General features: G+C 42.9%; 1 protein-coding gene across 1 annotated transcript; it reads right to left on the bottom strand.

Moving 5' to 3' along the window:
- Positions 1-1553: 1553 nt before the first annotated feature.
- On the bottom strand, positions 1554-20134 carry exoc3l2a (exocyst complex component 3-like 2a). The gene is made up of 13 exons (XM_034226695.1): positions 20025-20134; positions 17036-17577; positions 15449-15666; positions 14237-14987; positions 14025-14139; positions 13830-13940; positions 13633-13733; positions 13252-13362; positions 13022-13157; positions 8271-8393; positions 8017-8172; positions 4571-4692; positions 1554-2424 (listed from the first exon to the last, which is right to left on the bottom strand). Exons 2-13 carry the CDS (start codon positions 17551-17553, stop codon positions 2109-2111), a joined length of 2778 nt encoding a protein of 925 aa, XP_034082586.1. The 5' UTR covers positions 17554-17577; positions 20025-20134; the 3' UTR covers positions 1554-2108.
- Positions 20135-20885: the final 751 nt, after the last annotated feature.

The following is a 20885-nucleotide window of genomic DNA, read 5'->3' as shown; positions in this document are numbered from 1 at the left end:
GCTCCAGTGTTCCTCTGTGGAGATTCTAGATCTAGAAGGACAACCATCTGTGCAGCACTCCACCAATCAGGCCTTTATGGTAGAGTGGCCAGAAGGAAGCCACTCCTCAGTAAAAGGCACATGAAAGCCCCCATGGAGCACCGAGAGGACTCTCAGACCATGAGAAACCAAATTGTCTGGTCTGATGAAACCAAATTTGGCATCATGTCTGGAGGAACTCAGGCACCGCTCATCACCTGGCCAACACCATCCCTACAGTGAAGCATGGTGGTGGCAGCTTCATGCTGTGGGATGTTTTTCAGCAGCAGGAACTAGGAGACTAGTCAGGATCAAGGGAAAGATGAATGCAGCAATGTACAAGGAGATCCTTGATGAAAACCTGCTCCAGACCTCAGACTGGGGCGAAGGTTCACCTTTCAACAGGACAACAACCCTAAGCACACCGCCACGAGTGGCCCAGCCAGAGCCCAGACTTGAACCGGATTGAATATCTCTGGAGAGATCTGAAAATGGCTGTGCACCGACGCTCCCCATCCAAGCTGATGGAGCTTGAGACGATCTGCAAAGAAGAATGGGAGAAACTGCCCAAAGATAGGTGTGCCAAGCGTGTAGCATCATACTCAAGAAGACTTGAGGCTGTAATTGCTGCCAAAGGTGCTTCAACAACGTATTGAGTAAAGGGTGTGAATACTTATGCACATGTGATATTTGAGTGTTTTATTTTTAATTAATTTGCAAAAATCATTTACAAACTTTTTTCACTTTGTCATTATGGGGTATTGTGTGTAGAATGTTGAGAAAACAAATTAATTTAATCAATTTTGAAATATGACTGTAACATAACAAAATGTGGAAAAGGTGAAGGGGTATGAATACTTTCCGGATGCACTGTACATGTCCCTCTGTGAGGGAAACTAGAAAACAATAAAAAGTTATTCAGAAAAGAAGAAACCCACTAACTTAACTCCCTGGGATCCAAGCCCTTCTTCAAAGAGGTCAGCGTGCACACTGATCCCCGCTGAGGTTGGCTGATTTTGTTGAAAAAAGCCAGCTCAGAGTCGCTGCTTCACCTTCACTCTGAACAGAGGGGAAGTTCCCTCCTAGTACATAACGTAAACTTGGCTCCAATAAAGGCATCCGTTGGCACCTCGGTGGACAACAGGAAATCTTTGTTTATCGCAAAACATCCCGTTGTTGGCCTCAGGGTGTATGACCCTTCATGCTGTACGGCGGCAGAGCGTCATATAGCAGCCGCAGTGTTTACTGAACAAAGCTGCCGTATCCTTAAGATAAACAATGAAGGCATGAAGTATGTAGTTCTGCGTCAGACCCGCAGGACCCCGTCTGTTTGTCAAAGTGCCTTTTGGTATGTATTGTTTAAAATAACTGTGGACTTCGTGTCTGACTCCCCTATGTTCAGGGGCCACAACACCTAAAGATAGAAGTAGGCAAAACAAATATAATTCATTGTATAGTACCATATTCACTCCAGGAGCTGTCAAAACTGTCACATTATGAAGACAATACTTGAACACAACGTCAGAGCTCTTGAATCTGTTTAGTCTACCCAGTCAATGGGTTTTTATTATGTTTCCAGCAACAGATCCATTTCATTCACAGTGAGAGTTCAACACATTTCCATTTCCATACACGACTACATCCTTACATACATTAGGGCTATATACCAGAGAATGGGTATATGGTTGGGTAAATACATGTTAAACAGCAGAACATCCTAGATCTCTTTTATTGCATCTGCTATCAGTTGATTCTACAATGATTTGGGGGAATACAAGGCTAAGAAAGACTAAAGAAGTTACATTTTGAGAATATTTAATAGACTATCACTTTTCTTTACTTCTGTAGATCGACATAAAAATACTAGAAACCATGGTGATTATTATGGTACAGTCAGTTTCACATTTCCATTAAAAATGCACATCTGGAGATGGAGAAAGTCAGTGAGCCTGTACAGTACGAGCAGTACCTGAGGTCAAGTTTTTGGTATCAATATTTGGTACAATCAGTTTTTGGTCAAGGTGCATGTACATCTCATCACTATTTTCACATTATATCTGTGAATGCTCTCCTAACATAAACACCAACAGCTAGTCTTCTCTGTGAAGTTTAGTTATGTCTTCTATATTCTTGGGAGGTTGAGGTGTTGCATTTCTGACACTTGTCCTGCGGATTCGCCTCGGGCGGTGCTCTGAGAACCAGTTGGAGACGGTCATGGCAAGGCGGAGGAATCCCAGGCTGATGCAGTGCACCTCTGAGGTGAGTGGGATGTCAGAAAAGAGGGCCTGGTCCCTGCACATGAGGGCATTGCTGCATTCAAAGTCTTTGACAATGTTGAGGATCTCCTGGCGCTCTGCCTGGCGCATCATCCCTCTGATATTCAGCAGGGTGGAGACGTGCTTCTTCCTGTAGGGAGGAAGGATACAGGGAGGAAGGGGGGTAGACGGGTGTTAATGGAAATTGGGTCTGTTTGGTGTTGCCAAAGGCTGTCATCAGTTTGAGCAACAGTCACATTGCTCTAAGTAATAGCATCTGTTTCTGGGAAGTAACAGAACATTTGGTACCACTTTGGTACAAGAACATCTAATTGATCTATTCACCTCATGTACCCCCGCCCCTTTACCCACTTGCGGTTCAAATGCTTTCATATATGTTCTTCCAGTTTAGCATTATCAGCATTGTTTAAAATTATTTTTATTTGGACACATTTACAGCTACTGTGGCAACGGAATGGTTTTTACCTCCATATTCTGTAAGCGGCTGGCAGAATTATCATTTAACACCCTATGGTTAGACTTGCAGTGCAGACCTGTGTCTGACGTTACGGCAGTGAGTAAATATAAAAACCGTTGTTTTTATAGCCGCTCTGCTTATCTGCTCTGATACAGCTAGCAGCTCCTAACAGCTCCAACCTGTAAATTCTCGAAGATGCGTTTTTTATGATATGATAAAAAATGGTTAGTGTCTCGTCTGAATAAGTGTTTTTACTTAAAGGTCCCATGTCATGCTTTTCTGGTAATTACCCGTCCCCTTGTGTGTTATGTAGCTTTTTATGCATGTAAACGGTCTGCAGAGTCAAAGACCCTCAAAGTACACCCTGTAGGGAGTACAACTCTAACACAGAGAAGACCTGTCTATGCTGCCCCAGAACGCCTCGTTGGGGATTTCTCTTGCTCCCATTGTTTTCTTCTTGGGTATAGTGACGTATTTGGGTATAGTGACGCAATGTAACGTCCGCGGAGCCGTTAAGTTTGGACCAATCCGCGGACTTCCTTACACACACACACACACTCGGCGCGACGTTGCGAGGCTCGCTGCTGCGAGACAGCGAGACACCGCGGAACTCAGCCTGGGCACACACACAAACTCCCAGCCAGGCTGCGGGTGTGTGTGTGTTTCAGGCTGGGTTTAGCTGTGTCTCGCTGTCTCGCAGACGGCCACTGGGCTCACAGGGAGGGGGGGGGGGCAGGAGCTCCAACAAGCCGTTTAGGACAGAGAGTGAATGCACATACTATACAGAGATGCTGTATGAGAAACCAATGTGAGTTTGGAAAATTGCACAATATAAATCTATTTTAGTAGACCTCAACAATGGAATTATGATCAGTAGAAATGGCAATGACATGGGACCTTTAATAACAATTAATTCAAAAGCCAAAAAACTGGTTCTTTGGCAAGTAAAGGTTGATAAAGCTGGCAACGGCATAACAAAGTAATAGCACTTACGCTCTAACAGGGAGTACCAACACATATTAAGGCAGTGTGTAAGCGCCCTAGCACTAGCAGGCAAAGCATTAAGTAAATAAAGCATTTGTAAATTGTTTTGAAGATAAATCTATTGGCATTTAAGTACATGTTTGGATACGTAGGATCTCTGTTTAGAGGATTCAATTGTATGCCCATGTGTATGCGCACATGTGCATGAATGGAGGCTGGCAGTCTTTGATCTCCTAAAATACCAGCAGGGGATGCCATACAGTAAACAGAAGGGGTGAGTCAAGCAGTGAGTTAGCATGTCCGTTCTGAACTTCTATGTTTTTCTCTCCTCTTCCACACCTCTCCCTCTTTGTGGCACCAGTCTGTCTCCTGCAGGGTGGCAGGAACAGGAAGTACTCGGCAGCAGCTTCCTGTCTGCTCTGTGGAGAGTTATGCGTCACACGCGGCCGTAGGTTGACAACGGTCACCTTAATCTGTGCACAAACAGCCCCCCTGCCCCCTCACTCCCAAAGGCCTCCCGGCCACATCCATTCTCAAAACAGACCCACTCTCGTCTCCAAATATAGCAACGTTAATGTACGCTAGATATGTTTCCACGCTCCTTTTCCTTGTTTTGATCCTTTGTGACCAAAAAAAAACTAAAAACAAAACATACCTAATCTGACTTTTTTCCTTGCTTTGGCTAAGTGCCAAGAACAGCGAACTGTGAAAATGCAGCAATAAGCATAAAAGAAAATAGGACCTTCGGGGGTACAGTAGAGAGAATATCTGTTTTTATAGATGCTTCCTGGTTGCAAAATAATAGTTCCAACACTGTCACTTTGTTAGTCTTTACCGTATATCTGGAAACTCTTTCACTAGGACAGCGACTTCCATCTGGATGGAGGGAGTGTCTTCCAGGAGGATGATGTCAGCAAGGTGGCAGATGACGCTGTCTAACCAGGATGAACTTGATTCCTGAAGCAGAGTTGTAGACAAGCAGAGGACAAACTGTTTTATTATTGTGCAACAGATTTTAAGGAAACTTAAAATGTATCGATAAATTGAAATCTGTTTGGAAACTATACTCAGTGTTTCTCACAGATCTGACATATACTTGGGGGGGTGGTGGTAGTGGGGGGGGGGGGTTGAGGTGCCGTGCCTTTGTGACGTGCAACAACATTAACATTAACCTTTCTGTTGGTCGCTTGTTAGCAGACCCTTCACGCGATGGCAGAGCGAACAGGTACAGGCAGGGCCCATAGTGATAGCCCTATAGTTTAAATCTACTACCCACAAATAAACATATGGACATGGGTTACCATTTTAAAAAAATGGTAAATGTATTTAGGAACCTATCAATGTCATTTTAAGTGGGGGTGGACCTCAAATCCTCTTGGGGAGTCCGGGGGCATGCTCCCCCGGTAAGATTTGTTTTTAAATGTTGGAGTTAAATGCATCAATCTGGTGCACTTTGAGGGGAAAATAAAGAGACTAGATCTATGGAAACACCTATATGAAACAGAACTGTATACATTTCAATAATCTTAAAATCATGGCCATAACCAATAACATACAATATGAAAAAACACTGAAACTTGTTTATTTATTTATTTTTGGTTCATTTATAGTTGTGAGTGTGTCTGTGCTCCTGAATCAGCCTCCCCCTCTCCATCCTCTCCCCCTGCTCCTCTTTGAGGCAGCAGCAAAGACTAGTTTTAGCTCTCAACAAGTTTTAACCAGTTTAGCCCTGAGCCTGTTTTTCAGGTCTCAGGCTCGAAAATGACATTCCCAGAACAAATGACCATATCTTCCCTTCTAAAAGGGTTAAATTAATAATATTTGTTCTCAAAGTAAGGATAAACCTGTGAGTTGTATGTAGAAAAGTCAGAATCAATATAGATTTTTTTTATTTTAAAGAAAATTCAGATTGAACACAGTAAAAAACTGTAAATTATAGTGTCCGTCCAAAAATTATTTTTTACTTACAGTGAAAATTACCCTTGGATGATGGTAAGGTAGACTAAAAGCTTTAGGAATCCAAAGTACAACATATAATAAGTACCCTGTATCAAGATTGATGCAAAACAAGTGAAATTTGACCTTTTTAGAGAGGTTTAGCAAAAACAACTCCACCTCTGAGGTGATTTGGGTAGAAATGGGGGCTTTACCGTTTCTCTGGAACCCATTGGTCGATTTTGGGGATTGACATCTCTTTCTGACCGTTAGAGGCAATAGAATGGAAGGGGAATCTCCCCACTCACACAAAGTCTAAAACAAAAAGGTGTGGGCTTTGCGCACATAGTTTTGCACCAGAGTGAAGCTGTCTCTAGGTCTGACTTCTAGAAACGGAAACGCAGGTTTATTGCTAATGGATTATCAGAAATCATTTCAAAGGGACACAGACACATTGGATTAACCTATGGATTAACTTCAGCAGCGTTGTTATTGTTTTAATGCCATTGAAGACCACTTTTGACCAGACTACCACACAGGTGAGCCATGTTAGCGTTTTTAGCTACCTAGCGCCATATGTTTTGATGTATTTTCTTGTTATCTCCGCGAGTTCGTATAATTGAGTGGTAATGAGGGTACCCTTCGATTCTGTGTCTCCTCACGATGTGAAACGGTGGGTTGGATGTGCAGCAAAGGTAAATAATAAGGTTTTGTGAGTGAATTTCGGTGCAGTCATCTGTTAGCATTTTTTGCTCGTTGCTAATTCAGAGGCTCAGCGTTAGCATTGTGGGTGTTTTTGTTGAAAAAAATGATCAGTTAGATGAGTTTCTTCCTGTTACATGAATATAAAACATTCATAGTTTATTAAATGAACATGCCCTCAGACACTGTTTCCTGCAAGATGTTGCGGCAGTGCCCCGGTACCGGGGTCTCTCGGTGTAAGTGTATCTTACCTTTTTTCACCTAGTTAACTTTTTTATTTTTTATTCATGCATATTTTACTAATCACTACCCTCTCAAATGGAAATATGTGTTTACATAAATGGTGACCAAACCGTTTGAGACCCACTGAGAACTATCTAAGTTAACTATCTAAACACTCGAGAGTCCTTTACCTCACCTGAGCTGAGGTTATCCCGAGCTTGAATGACACACAGATACCAATCAAGGGCTTTGATTTATGATCTGTATGACAGTGGACATGTCGGCAGGCCACATCATGTAGACAGCAAGTCACCCTGTGTGAGGCAGGCCACTTAACAGGCCGGGACTGGGTACAGGAGGCGTAGAGCGAGGGATCAGTGTCCACAAGTTAATCGATCGCAGATGGTGTCGTGGTCGCAGACAAAAAAAAAAGAATCGTTTGAAAAAAAAAGGATATATATATATATATATACTTGGGCGGCCGTTAATATACCTGGGCGGCCCGCCCAAGTATAGTCTATGTGTAGGAAACCCTGGTACTGCATTCGTAAACGCTGTTCATCAAAACGTTTCTTTTAAAGATAAGGCATGTCTACCCGTGAACAATCAACCCGTCAGGGGAAACGCAGATTAATACCTCCAAAGGCCAGAGGCCAAGCATTAAGGTGATTTACTGAGTGAAAAACAAAACTCCACCTCTGTTTTTCTGGGTCATGTTTTTCTTCAAACACTCAGGAAAAATAAATTATTTGGCTTGGCATGCACTAAATATAACGACGTCTTTTTTAGACAGGCATGAACCCCCCCCCCCCCCCCCTCTAGTTTCCACAGACACTTCATCCCGCTCCTCTGCGCAAAAAGGCCATCAAGGCCACCCCAGAGCCACATCAAAGCTGGCCAGCTGACAGGAACAGGAAGTTCCTTCTGAACACAGCAGCTTCCTGTTGTCAGCCGAGGTGACGGACACTTGTTTGAACTCGCTCACAGAAAGGGGGCAAATGCCACGCTGTCAGGTCTCGTTGTTTTACACCCTCTTCCCTCCTCTGACGAGTGCTAACGTAAGCCTGCTCCATCCATCTCCATCTCACTGACGGCAGCCATTTTTCAGAGCTCAGTCCTGTATCAACAGTGTGAGTTATTCCTGACCTCGGAAGTTAGGGGGTCAGGCTCCATGTACAACCAACAGACTCTGCACTCCCGGCGCCAGCTCTGCTCAGTGTTTTTGAGAATCAGCATATTGGAATTATATACAATGCTCAGCATCTTCTGAGAAGCAATTATTAGCTCTGTTTTGTTGCAATGAGTTTTGGTCTCCTTCTAGAACCTTACTGTACTTTGCCACACTAAAGAGTTAAATCCGACTTTAAAGACAATGTCTGAATAATTTATAAATGTAATGTTTTGAGTGAAGTCCAGACTTACCAGATCCTTAAAGAGTCCTTTGAGCTGTTTGGCTTCATCTTGCAGACGGAAAGCCATCCTCTTTCTCATTTTGGAGGATGTGCAGATTATCCGTCCCCTCATGATGGCACGGACATACTCCACCAGGACCCGCCGGTGCACCTCTCCCACCAGCGTCTGTCAGGCGTTCAGAAAAACAAATCACTGACATATCACCTTCTGTTACATGTAACCTTTTAACACAAGTTATAATTATTTTATCAAAGAAATGTTACCTGGTAAGGTGGAGGGTCCATCCTCCTGAACTTCTTGAAGTGTTGTTTGATGCTGGCTTCGATGGCCTCAAAGGCCTCCGTGTTGTTCAGCCATTTCCTCTTTATCAGTTTCTCCAGGAAAGGCTGAGACAACAACACACAAGTTCACACAAAACTGGAATTGGACGGGTCCAGCCCCCGGGTCCAGCACCCCGGCTCCAGCTCCAAAATATCAAACATAATATGACTATTAACTTTATTGTGAAATTAAAACAGAACGGTAAAGGAAAATACAGTTTCAGTCTCTCGATGTGAAGCTTATGCATTGTACCATGAACCTGTATAGACCTGTAACAGTCAACTGAGTGAGGAGTTGGAAAGGCAATTAATTAATTAATTAAAATGTCGAACTCAGACTTCATTTTAAGGACATTTCGGCCAGGGATTTAGAGCTATATTTGTTTAACCACCGGATTGGCAAAACAGGAGAGTGTGTGCACCAGTCTGCCTTGATCTATGTATTCATGTCTGTGACACTCACAGTATCTGCTGCCCACAGCTGTTTTATAGAAGGAAAACCTCCTTTACTTCATGAAATCTCTGCAGCACCAGGAGGCAGCGGGAGGGTTAACTCAGCCTCTGAGAAGACGAGCGTGCAGTGCCTTTCACGCACCGCCTTCGCTGTGTTTACCTTCAGAATCATGCAGAAAGGCTAAGAGCGACCGCAGGCTGATGTGTTTCAACCAGAGTTGGGTGTAACGCGTTACTGTAACAATAATACTGTTGTCGGTAACGAGTAGTGTAACGCGTTACTTTATAATTTAGTAATCACACTACAGTTACTAACATTGCCCCGCCACGCGTTACTGCGTTACTTTTATAAAAATAATCACACTCACTGACAGACAAGAGGGGTTTCCGCCGCAGGTTTACAGTCTATGGTTTATATACATGTAGGCCTATGTAATCTGCGCGATTTGCGAGACCACATCTCCACGTGCAGTGCTGCATAAACATGGCTGAGTCTTTTCATCTGTAAACTCCCTCAACGGGGCCGCTCGCTCTCTTTTGTTGATCGCCCTCTCACGGGTGAACAGTTCAATGTCCCGCTTCATTGTAGGAATTCTGCCATGTCTCTACCACATTAGTTTGACCATCTCTGTTACTAAGTTATGGAATACTAAATACATAAGTCATTAGATACCTTACCGTTACTGCGCTCATAAAGAATGATAAGAATAATGCGTCTTGAACTGGTTTCATTAATTAGTGTCTTGACGTTTCACAGACTGTTAGCTTGTTGTGGTATAGCTGGTAGCCTATTTTAGAGCATAAAGAAAGACTTAATGCAATAGTAATTGGGGGTGCAAGTGGAGTCTCGCAGAGGCAAAACTGTGGCGCGCTTACACTGTAGGTGCGCCGCAGTCTGCGTGATCTGCCTGTAGGGAGGGGCGGGCCGGCCCTGCGAGTAAAGTAACGAGTAAAGTAACGAGTTACTTTATGTAGAGAGTAACGAAGTAGTGTAATATATTACTTTTTTAAAAGTAATATGTAATATATTACTTTTTTATAGTAACGACCCCATCTCTGGTTTTAACCTATGGTTTTAAACACACACACACACACACACACACACACACACACACACACACACACACACACACACACACACACACACACAATCACACACACACACACACACACACACACGATTTAAACGCAGACTTCTGTTCCTCCATGTTTCGTTGTTATCGTTTCACTGAGCGGACCCGCCCCCTTTTTTTTTTTTCAAACGCTCCCTTTTTTGGTCCATCTGCGGCGGTAATAGGTTTTGTGCGTTGTGATGATTCGGCTGTACCTTTAGTAATGAATATTAAATGTTCATTTGATCATTGGTTTTATTCTGAAAACGTCGAGACCGGAAATACTGTTTTCAACCCGTAACTTTACATGGAGGCTCAAATCATCTTCGTAAGATCTATCAAACTATATATCCTACATATCGACTGGACGTGGATTCTAAAAGTACAATATACACTTCTCGCTAGAAATCTAATCAAAAAGCGTTTTAATGGCCAAACTATCCTACAATTTAGGATTTTCCAGAGAGGGTTATTTGTGAATAAATGGGAGCATGTTGTTTCTTACACGACCACTAGAGGTGCTACACTTTAAAACGTGGCTATGGGTCGTAATCTAATGGCGCGTTTCCACTGCAGCGGGTAGCTCGCTTTAAGCGTGCCGAGCCGTGCGGGGCCCGTTTTTGGTTGCGTTTCCACTTGGCCTAGTTTTGGCCCGGGGCTACTTTTTCACCTTTTTTCTGGCCCGACTAAATCGTGGTTCTAGGGCCAGGAACAACCAGGCTGAGTCGGGCTGAGTATGCTAAACTAGAGAGAGAATCGCTGGCAAGGGGGCTACAACTACAACAAGATGAACATATTTGACCGTGAATTAATTGTAATACACGTTTCAAAATGATGCCGAAGTAACAACATACTGATACCGGTTAGTAAAAACCATGAATTAATGCTTTGACATGTCTGCAGACAGACGGCAGGCGAAAAATCCTTTTAAAATGCGTGTTTTCTAAATGTAGCTTGGCTAAGCTAACGTTATATATGCTCCGACCGTCCACACTCACAACAACGGCCTATACAGACATAAATAAACCAGCGACTGTATTCGCCATGACACAGGCAGTCTGTGGTTTGTACTTGTTTAACTTTTGTCAAGTTTCTGAACAGATATGAAGAGCTGTGAGCTCTGAGTGCTAAGAGCTAACGGCTGTGTTGTTTTTCTGGGGCTCTCATTGAAAATGACGTCACGGCTCCGCCTACACTGCGTGACTATAGTAACTGCCCCAGTTCCTAAACTGTAATGGAAACGCAGCATTAAAGTGAGCCGGGCCTAATAAGGCCTAACCAAACCGAGCGAGGCCGAACGAGGCCTGCAGTGGAAACGCGCCATAATGTGCTTAAACAATCCACCTATTTGGTCGTATGAGTTGGAGGACTTGTTGAATATTTAATGCTGCCGGGGGTCCTGAGGCTTCATAATATGTATACTGCATAATGTATTACTTATCTTTACTTCATTTGGAATGAAACATGTTTTCGGTTTCCCTAACTGTTGGAGTTGGCAGGCACATAACTCAATTGGTACTGACATTAAAGGTGGGGTAGGTAAGTTTCAGAAACCGGCTCGAGTGCACTAAAATTTGAAAGAACACAGCCGAAAAGAATCCGCCCCTTCCTTCAGACTTACAGAGCACCTCCTCCAACACACATGAACGCGCACATGACTTAGGTTGGCTATATAGTTCAGGGGAATTGTAAACCATACAAAACAGATAATTACCTGTCCAAGAGAAAAAGAGCGACCACGGCGTCAGATTTCAACTCGGTGTGTATGGGGGTTATTCCCTATCTTTATTCAAGAGCGTGGTATTTAAATTTGAGAGCATACTTTATTGATTTCCTTCACTCAAACCCTGTCATCGCACCAAAGACAAACCAAAGAGTAACCGCCCTTACGGGATGCTGTAATAAGTCAAGCGAACGCACCCGCAAGGACACCTGGCCTCCTATTGGTTGAGGGATTTTGACAGGATTGTTGCACAAAAGTTTCGAGCGCACACAGAATACATCTGAGAGCAGAACAAATCTGTAAGCAGCAATATATCTGAGTGCAAGCGTACAGTTTGAGCAGAAGCAGAGCAAATCTAAGTGCAAGCAGGCACTATTTGAGTGCGAGGACAGGGTTTGAGGGAAATAAATACATAAAGTATGCTCTCAAATTTAAATACCACGCTCTTGAATAAAGATAGGGAATAGGTGTGTTCCATCAGTAGTCGCCATCGTTGAAAAGCAACTCCGATATTGACTCTGGTTTTAATTCTCCTAGTTTCCACTTTGTTTTTGTTCCTAATTTGCTCCGTTCCATTATTTATTTTGCCACCAGTAGACGATGTTGAACCTAACTCTGCCATGGTGAAAGTGGCCGCCTGTTGCTGGCGAGTCATTGAAGTACTGCTGCAATGCACGCCCAATGAGGGCACGAGATACATTTGTGCGTGCACGAGATGGAAGGCTGACAGACAGGGCGGCAATCATTGGTCGTACTTTTTACAGTATTACGGGTTCCACAGATGACGTTTTTTTATGGATTTTTTGTCAAAGCACTTCAGATATTCATTGCTATCGGGATGTTAAGAGCATTCCATTGAATATAACAACAAGTGTATCTCGAGCCGGTTTCTCAAACTTACCTACCCCTCCTTTAAGTACCAATTATCTCCCCATTTTCAAATCACGCCTCAAAACATATCTCTTCACACTCGCATATCCACCCTGATCATTATCCATCACACATCCTCTGTTTTTATTTATTTGGTTATTTGATTGATTTATATACTGCATTGTCTTGTTTATGTCTCTTATGCTGGTGTTATGTATTGTGTATCTTGTTTTTTATGTGTTTGTACGGCGACCTTGAGAGCCTTGAAAGGCGCCTATATAAAATAAATGAATTATTATTATTATTATTATTAGTACATTTTTACGTTGTAGGATTGCTATTTTTACTTATTTAGTGATCGGAATACTTTTTCCAGTTCTAAACAGCAGACATGGATCGTTTGAAATTGAGAAACCCACATATTACTTTCTATTTCAATAAAATACGTTTACGGGATTTTTTCAAATGTGTCATCCCACTGGTACGTTGTCATATTTCCTGGCCATGAGCCTGGAATTTGCTTGTGTCTTACTCACCCTGATGTTCTCGAATAGCCTTTCTGTCAGCACCCTCACTGACTGGTTGATGATGCGGTCCAGGGAGGAGTTGGCTCTCTGTGCAGTGTCCTCGCTGCCCTGTGGGTCACACTGCCTGCAGCGCTCCACTAAGGATCTACACAGGAGACATGAAGCTAAACCTTCAGAAAATGACTGCAGACAAATCCCCAAATGTATATTTCTAGCTAAATAAAAAATATTGTGTCTACCTGAGAGGAGGGCAGCAGTTGACCACAGATATGGTTCTGGACACATATCCGTCCCCTCGTTCTCCGAATTCTTCCTGAGTATCATGAAACATCTCCACCTTCCTCTGGAAACTGGACAGAGTTTAACAAAAAACATGCTGAATGCTAAAACAATCAATAAATGGACACTCCTGTCCTGTCCTGTCAAAACACTGCTTCGGATTGAAGACATCCTTAAATCAATAAAAATACCAGAATATTAAATAAAGGCCTGATTAGATAAAGAATAACAAATGTATTATTTTTAGTAAATGCAGATCACACCATTTTTCACACCAAATGTGCAATTGAGTGCAATTATTTCACATTTGTAATAATAATAATAATAATAATAACACTCACTAGTAGAGAAAGTCAGCCAGACCAACGAGACTGCAGCGAGCCACTCTTGCCCCCAGAAACTGGTTCACAGATGTAGATCGGTCCAAGTCCACCTTCAACCTCTTGAATAGTGAAATACATTAGCGGTAAAACAGCTGTTTCCTAGGCTAAAAAGACATTTACTAAAATCCCCAGTGAAAACAACATGTGACCTGTACCTGGATGACTGAGCGTGCCAGGTGGGACTGATACTCCTCTATGTGCAGAGTCTGGGCCCATCGTCTCTCCTCCTCATCCAGAACCTGAATCAACTCTATTGTCACCTTCTCCTGAAAGTCACAGAGTAAAATATCAATTTGAATCCAGATTTTCAACAAAAAAAACCACAGCTGTGTTGAGAGAACATTTCTTACCCTGACGATGCTGATGCAGTCTTCCTCCAGCCTCTGCACTGTGTCTTGGGGCAGAATGGGCTCCAGTGGAGAGTAGTTGATGGGTGTCTTTGTCCCGATGGTTCCCAGCACATCCCTGGTAGAACATTTGAAATCATTACTAAACCAGTCCAGTTTCCAGGTTTGTTACAGTTGAATACATGATTGGAGCATATGGATGTCCACGGCCTTACCTGTTGTAGATGTTGTAGAACCAGTCCAGTAAAGAGTAGACATCGGTGATCTGCAGCGGTCCGCTGGTGATGCTCCGAAGACGTTTGGCCACGGCACGATGGTAGCTATCCACATACACCTGGAAAGCAGCAAACTCCTCTGGGTAAATGGACACGGCATTCCTCCTCGCTGCGTCCAGGTCATCCACCATGCGAGTCCTCAGGCGTTCCAGGTATAAGGCGAGCTGACCCGCCTGGGTGTCCACCTCATGGGGCAGGCTCCAGTCTGCGGCCTCCATCACAGCCTGCCTCCACTTCAGCTTCAGTTTCCGAGGACGATGGCTGGAATGGATCTGGAGACCTTCTTGCTCTGGCTTGGTTGCCTCTATCAGGGCCCAGGTAGCATCGGCATGCTCCTCCTGTTGGATCACCAGCACCACCAGCCCCAGGTTTGGACCCGCACTGGGCTGGCGGAGGGACTCCCGCACAACGTCCCACATCTCTTTCTGCAGGGCCTCATACAGGAGCTCCACGTCCTTAGCCTTCCGCACGCCTGAGTCCAGTGTTGCGTTGGAGCTGAGGGAGTCGTCTAAGGATGAGGACGAGAAGGTATTCATGCCAAGAGGGGTGCTGGGAGAAAGAGTCGGAGTAGGGTTGGAACTAGTTGTGGTTGTAAAGTGAGACAGCAGCTCACACTCGCGCTCCAGCTCCTGAATGTGTGTGTCGGCCAGGAGAAGATCCCTGTGGTTGACCAACTGCAGGATCTCTAGTACTGTGGGCAGCAAGAAGAGAAAATACAGCTATTTCTATTTGTCACAAAATTAAGGGTTAACTAACAAGGATGTGTTTTTTTCTTTATTGAGTGGTGTGCGTGTGCCTGACTGACAAACAGGGCTATTTGTTGCTCATCCTGCACACTCTTCTATTCCTATAGGTCCCCTGTGGAGTCTGTGAACAGTAGCTTGGTTGAACTTCTATCTAAAAGCAACCTGGGGTTGGAGGAAGTGTGGTCATTTCCTGGTTCACAGTCTGGTGGTGATTGAACCCAGTGACTCAGGGACCTGGGGACTTCTCGGCCTCACAAGAGAGAGTTGTCTAGGATTGGAGGAAGTGCTGCTGAAGCTTAACCAGGAAGAGCTAAGTTCTCCAATGTAATGGGAACTCCTGACAAAAGGTGTGTTTTTTTCAATCAGGACCTGGAGTGTTTACACCTGATGCTTCCTTGATTGTTACCTGAGAGGGGCTCTCTGGTTACCACCACCGGCTCCTCCTCATCTGTTTCCTCATCAGCCTCTTGGGATGCCTTGTCTGACATGGACTCCCTCTTCAGCTTGCCCAGACTCACCATCCTGAGGAAGGAGGGCTGCCTGGAAGCGTCCGCCTCGCACTCTGTGCTCAGGTTTCCGCAGGGCAGGCTTTCTCTGCGCTCTTCCTTACGTCGACCTGTGAAGCTGAACAGTGCAGAGCAGCAACCAACAACATGAATGACTGCAGCAGAAAAGACACCAGAATTCTTAACATAAAAGGGTTACTTCCATACATCGCTGCATCTATGGGACTTGAGGCTTGTATTGTACTCTACACAGTATGTTTGGAATGAAGCACACATCTGTTAAACCGTGCGCATGCCTCGGTTAAATATAGTCCCTTTGTAAGCAAGTAATCAACATATCAGGGTAAAACAAAAGAGGTAATGCATATTACATAACTCCTCAGGAAATAAGCTAACTATATATTCTATCCTATAACAGGCCACGGGAGTAACAAGGGATTTTCCTTTTCTCACCCTCTCCTCTGGGACTTTGAGGCTAATTCAACATACTATAAAAACTGTTGTTGTGCTACCATTCAAAACTGCCTTGACTCGCTTAAGTGTCTTGTAGTTTTCCCATCATAGTTACATCAGTCCTTTATTTGGATTCTGATTACCTTTCATTGATGTTTTAGGATATTATTAGTTGTTTTTTAAACGATCTTGCTTTTGTTTGCAGACAACCTTTATTCGTATCTTTATTCTACTCCATCAGAGAATGGTTGATGGTGGATTGTAGCGGCGCCCTTACAAAAGCATTACAAATGCATTTTTACATGTTGCATAAATGCATTTTCCTTTGTAATCTTAAGAAATGAGTTTGACGCCTGGTCCCAAACTGTTCAATCAGCTCCCCTCTTACAAAAACAGTTTCTTCCTGTCAGCAACTGGCCTCATCAACAAGGCCCCGGACCCCCACTGAAAAGGATTCCCAACCCCTCCCATAGACACTATGCCTTACATTTACACACATCATCAGAAATACTGTGAACCTTGCACATTCCTTTGTATATGTTGTACATTCCTGTTCAATGCTTCCTATTTAAAACCACACTGTTCTCTTTTTTAGACGCAGGTAAACTGCACAAATGCATTTTAAAGTAATTTGTCATACTTTTCTTTAATTGTATTTCCTTTTATATATTTATTTAAAACAAATTAAATACATTTTTATAAATTGTATATATTTCTTTAAAAGTCTATATTCACTCCTTTTTTACACCCTCATTCGTTTGCTGTGTTTATGTATGCAACGTTACACACTAAAGCAAATTCATGCGTAAACCTACTTGGCAATAAACCAGATTTCTGATTCTAATTTGGTTATTTGTGTTTACACACTATATATAACAATAATACCTTATACGATTTTCACTCATTCTGTGTGCCCTCCAAAAGATTATCCTCCACAGCTGCAAATGTTTTCTCTTTGTATTAGAACTTCTTTACAATTCATTGACCTACAGCTAACGGCTAAAATGTTTTTGTCCCCCCCTCCCCCTCCTCACCGGAGCAGGGACATAATTCCTTCAGAGCCCCTGCGCAGTCCTTTCCTTTTCTCCCTCTCTGGTGGGAGACTGTTTGAGTTTCCAGGGCTGAAGTGAGGAGAGTTGCCCCCCCATACATTGCGTCCCGATATGCGCAGCCCCTTCCCCAGTTTTCCCAGGGTTTTAAGCGGCGACACTCCACAGATCCGCTCCAGGGTCCCCCTTAAGGGCTTCCCTTTAGGGTTCCCCGCCCCGTGCCTCTCTGCGTTCACCTCGTTCTCCTCCTCTTCTCCATCGCGGGTGGACCTCAGCTGGAGGTTCCCCCTGACCTCCCCCATGAAGAGGCCCATGTCACCATCCTTCCTCTCATCCTCATTCAGGTCAATGTCCTCGAAGGGGTTTAAGTTCTTGTTCAGCTCCTTCAGGTCGTTCAGGTTCTGGAGGTCCAGGTCCAGCCGGGGCAGGATCAGCTCCCCGTTCGCTCGGGGGAACTCCTGGGAGCTCTTGGACCGTCCCGGGAGCTTCTTCAGAATCGGCATGGTTGTACTTGAGAGTTTACCAAACTGCCAAACAAGGACAACGTCAGATTTAGTCATACTGTTATTAGCAAGGTCAACTACACTGAAAAACTGAAATGTGACTTTAATTACATGTATTATGTCAACAGATTTCACATACCTGCATTAGGTTAGTTGAAAAATAACATTAAGTTGAACCTATTTCATATTTTTATTTCAGATGTGATATTATTGCTTTCAATTAATTAATAGAGGTGTGTGAAATCTGTTGACATAATACATTTAATTAAAGTCAACGTTTCCGTTTTCAGTGTATATTAGCATCTGCTTATCAAATTAACTTCAGAAATAATGCTTGCTCAGACTCTATTAGGGACTTTTTGGTCATTTATAACATGACACATAATCCTGTGTGGCAACACTGACACCACAGAGCTTTAATAAGCAGGATATCCTACAAAATACCTGTTAAATCCCTGTGCAGAAGACATGTCTCCATCCTCTCAGTGCTTAGGAAATTGAACTTGTGGAAAACTTTTTCTGCTGGTGCACCAGCCATCAGACGGTTTATATATAGTTGGAAGCAAAAACATCCGTTCACATGACGGTTATGCAAGGCACTTCACTAAGTCAATAAGGAAATATGTATTAAAAATATTTCTGCCTGTTCACATGCTGAACAACAGCTTATATAAATATTATAATAGTTAATATTATAAGAATTAATGATGTGTGTCTTTCTCCTGCTTATTGTAGGAATGTGTGAATCCATTTTAGAAATCACATGAGCCCAACTTTAATAAAAATAGATACTCAAAAAGCACAAAACAAACACAATGATATGCATCTCAAGAGACTTTTGGGGTCAAATAATCACAAAAGAAGGTGAAACCAGTCAGATGATGCCAAAATATTCCTTGTTGGAATGTTAACTATTGAATCTCAGTCGTACCTGCTATACCACTCTGCTCAACATATAATGATTATTATAAATTATAGAAATAATGTCCTGTTTTCACATTAACAACTACATGTTCTGATTCACATCAGAATTGCTCTGCTACAAAGTCTTTATGTACTTAAAACGTATTTGTTTTCTGTACTTCAGCTAAATCCTGAGTTACCATTATTTGCATAAATGCATTCCAACCAAAGCTAACATAAATCTGAGTTAGACAAACCAAGTGATCATTTCACTATTAATCTCTATGTTTTAGCGAACACTGTTCAAAGAAGACAGACTTGTTTTAAGCTACACTGTAGCTTTGGATGAGTGTCAGACGGAAGTCTGGTGTTAGCTTTAAATGTAATCTCTTCACAACACAAGCACAGGAGGATTGATTACATCCAGTTTCAATTTACAGTAAGTGCGCATGTAAGAGGCAAATCAAGCTATCATTTAAATTGGTGTTTGACATTAGAGAGCTTAGTAGTCACAACATCTCCGAAACACTTGATATAAAGCATTTGAAACACTAGATGTTATCCAAAAAATAACGATGAATAAAGTTTTACTAATAATAAAAAAGTATTATGATTACGCCTCAACTCATCAATTTAGATATAATCTTAGGGTGTGTGAAATTAAATATGCTGTATTTCTCTCTCAAATAGGGTATAGCAACAAACTAAACATGTCTTAGCATTTGAATGTTTAGGTCACCATGTGGAGAGATATAAATGTATCCATGACAAATAGAAGAGATGAAATTGTTATTTTGATGAAAGCTGATCTACCTCAAAATGACTGCCATGAAACAGACCTCAGACCTCTGAGTGTCCCATTTCCACATCGTTCAGGTTTGGTGATCATCTCTGTGTATTTGTCTCTGTTAATAGAATCTGGGAGCAAACTCTTTAAAACTCAACATCAGCATCAGCTAGACGTCCTCTCATTGCTGTATAAAGGTAACTCATCTTCTATACCGCTCATCAGATATCTGAATGGTGGAGGACAGGGAAACACTTGATGGTTGTAAAAAGGTTTACAACCCTTTTCAAGCAAAACAGTTCCTTGAGAGAACAAAAGGTGACATGAAGAAAGCAGACATTATGAGGGCCTCTTCGTCATTATAGAACAATTCAAATAATTCAGCTCTCATTATGTTCACACACTTAGTACTCTAAAGTCTAATTGGGACAATCGCCTTTAAATGTGAGTTTCTACCCTATAACGTAAGTGCAAGTGTGATTATTTTTCAGTTATAAGACCAACACTTACACCATGTTTTCCTATTTCTATCAATGCCAAGTACTGTTTCAAACCTATTTCAAGAACACAGCAAGTCAAGGCACCAATTTCTGTAAGGACAAATAGACTGAAAATGTCCAAACGCAATCATTTCTACAGAGAAACATTATAATATTGAACATTGACATTAATAAGTAATGGTAAGTTAACTGAGTGAATGAGCAAAACCTGTTATCTCCATGAGCCCAGATGAAAATAAAAGCTTCACATTCCAAACTGAAACACTGAGTGTGAGACTTACCTGATGAGATTGCCTTGCAGTGTTTCACTACAATGTCATCCTGGAGTGTGCTGGCGGAGCGAGCTGCCAGGCTGTGGACACTGTGGATGTGTGTGTGTGACTGATGAGTGTGAGAGCGTGTCTGAGAGTACTCTGTGACTCAAGAGAGCAATGTGGCTGCCTGTGGTTTCCTGACGGCCTCTATTGTGGTGGAAGGTGATATGTTTTCCTGAGGAAAGGCCCGTCCTGTCCTTTCTCCCCCTCCTGTGCCACCAACCCTCCAACCCCACGTCCTGCACCCTGGGGACCCTTCTAATCAGGCTAATTGCATTAAAGGTGCAGTTTAGGATACAGAGCATTCCTTTGCAGTGTTTAAAGTTTTTATTAGCTCTACACACCCTGTCTGTCTGTCTGTCTGTTAATGTGTGTGTGTTTAAGTATGTGTGTGTATGTGTGTGTGTGTGATTTCTGTTAGAGGAGGAAAGGGAACTATGAGGATGATTCAGTGTCCACGGCCTTGAGTTTTAATCCCGTTGGTACGCCATCAACCCGTCATCTTCCTCAGCGGAAGACCTTTAGTGGACTAATCCCAGTTAAAATGCCCATCAACTCTGGTGCGGTCGCTATATTGTCTTTGCTTTACTGCAGAGCTTCAAGGTCACTAAAGGAATGACAGAGCTCTATTGTGACACAAAGAACAGAATCGTAAAGCTGAGGGATTTACGAGAGGAGTGTGTGCTAATGGCTCAGCGCTGTATTGTGCAATTAAAAAAAATAACCAGGCAAAGAAACAAATCAACAAGGTAAGAACTGCTCTGGTGAACAGTTCCCAAACACAGCTGAACTCTGTGGCCCCCATATGCCACCTAGTGGCGGCACCTG

Source organism: Gymnodraco acuticeps, unplaced genomic scaffold (assembly GCF_902827175.1).
Source record: "Gymnodraco acuticeps unplaced genomic scaffold, fGymAcu1.1, whole genome shotgun sequence".
NCBI lineage: Eukaryota > Metazoa > Chordata > Actinopteri > Perciformes > Bathydraconidae > Gymnodraco > Gymnodraco acuticeps.
The sequence above is the reverse complement of the archived record's forward strand: the minus strand, read 5'-3'. Positions and strand labels throughout refer to the sequence as shown.

What these genes read in the sequence shown, in the direction of transcription:
- exoc3l2a (XM_034226695.1), bottom strand. Translation starts at nt 17,553, where the DNA reads ATGCCGATTCTGAAGAAGCTCCCGGGACGGTCCAAGAGCTCCCAGGAG. An exon ending in GGCTATTCGAGAACATCAGG is followed by an intron (nt 8,394 to 13,021) that starts GTGAGTAAGACA and finishes TTGTTGTCTCAG; the next exon opens with CCTTTCCTGGAGAAACTGAT. An exon ending in AAAGAGTTTCCAGATATACG is followed by an intron (nt 2,425 to 4,570) that starts GTAAAGACTAAC and finishes TCCTCCCTACAG; the next exon opens with GAAGAAGCACGTCTCCACCC.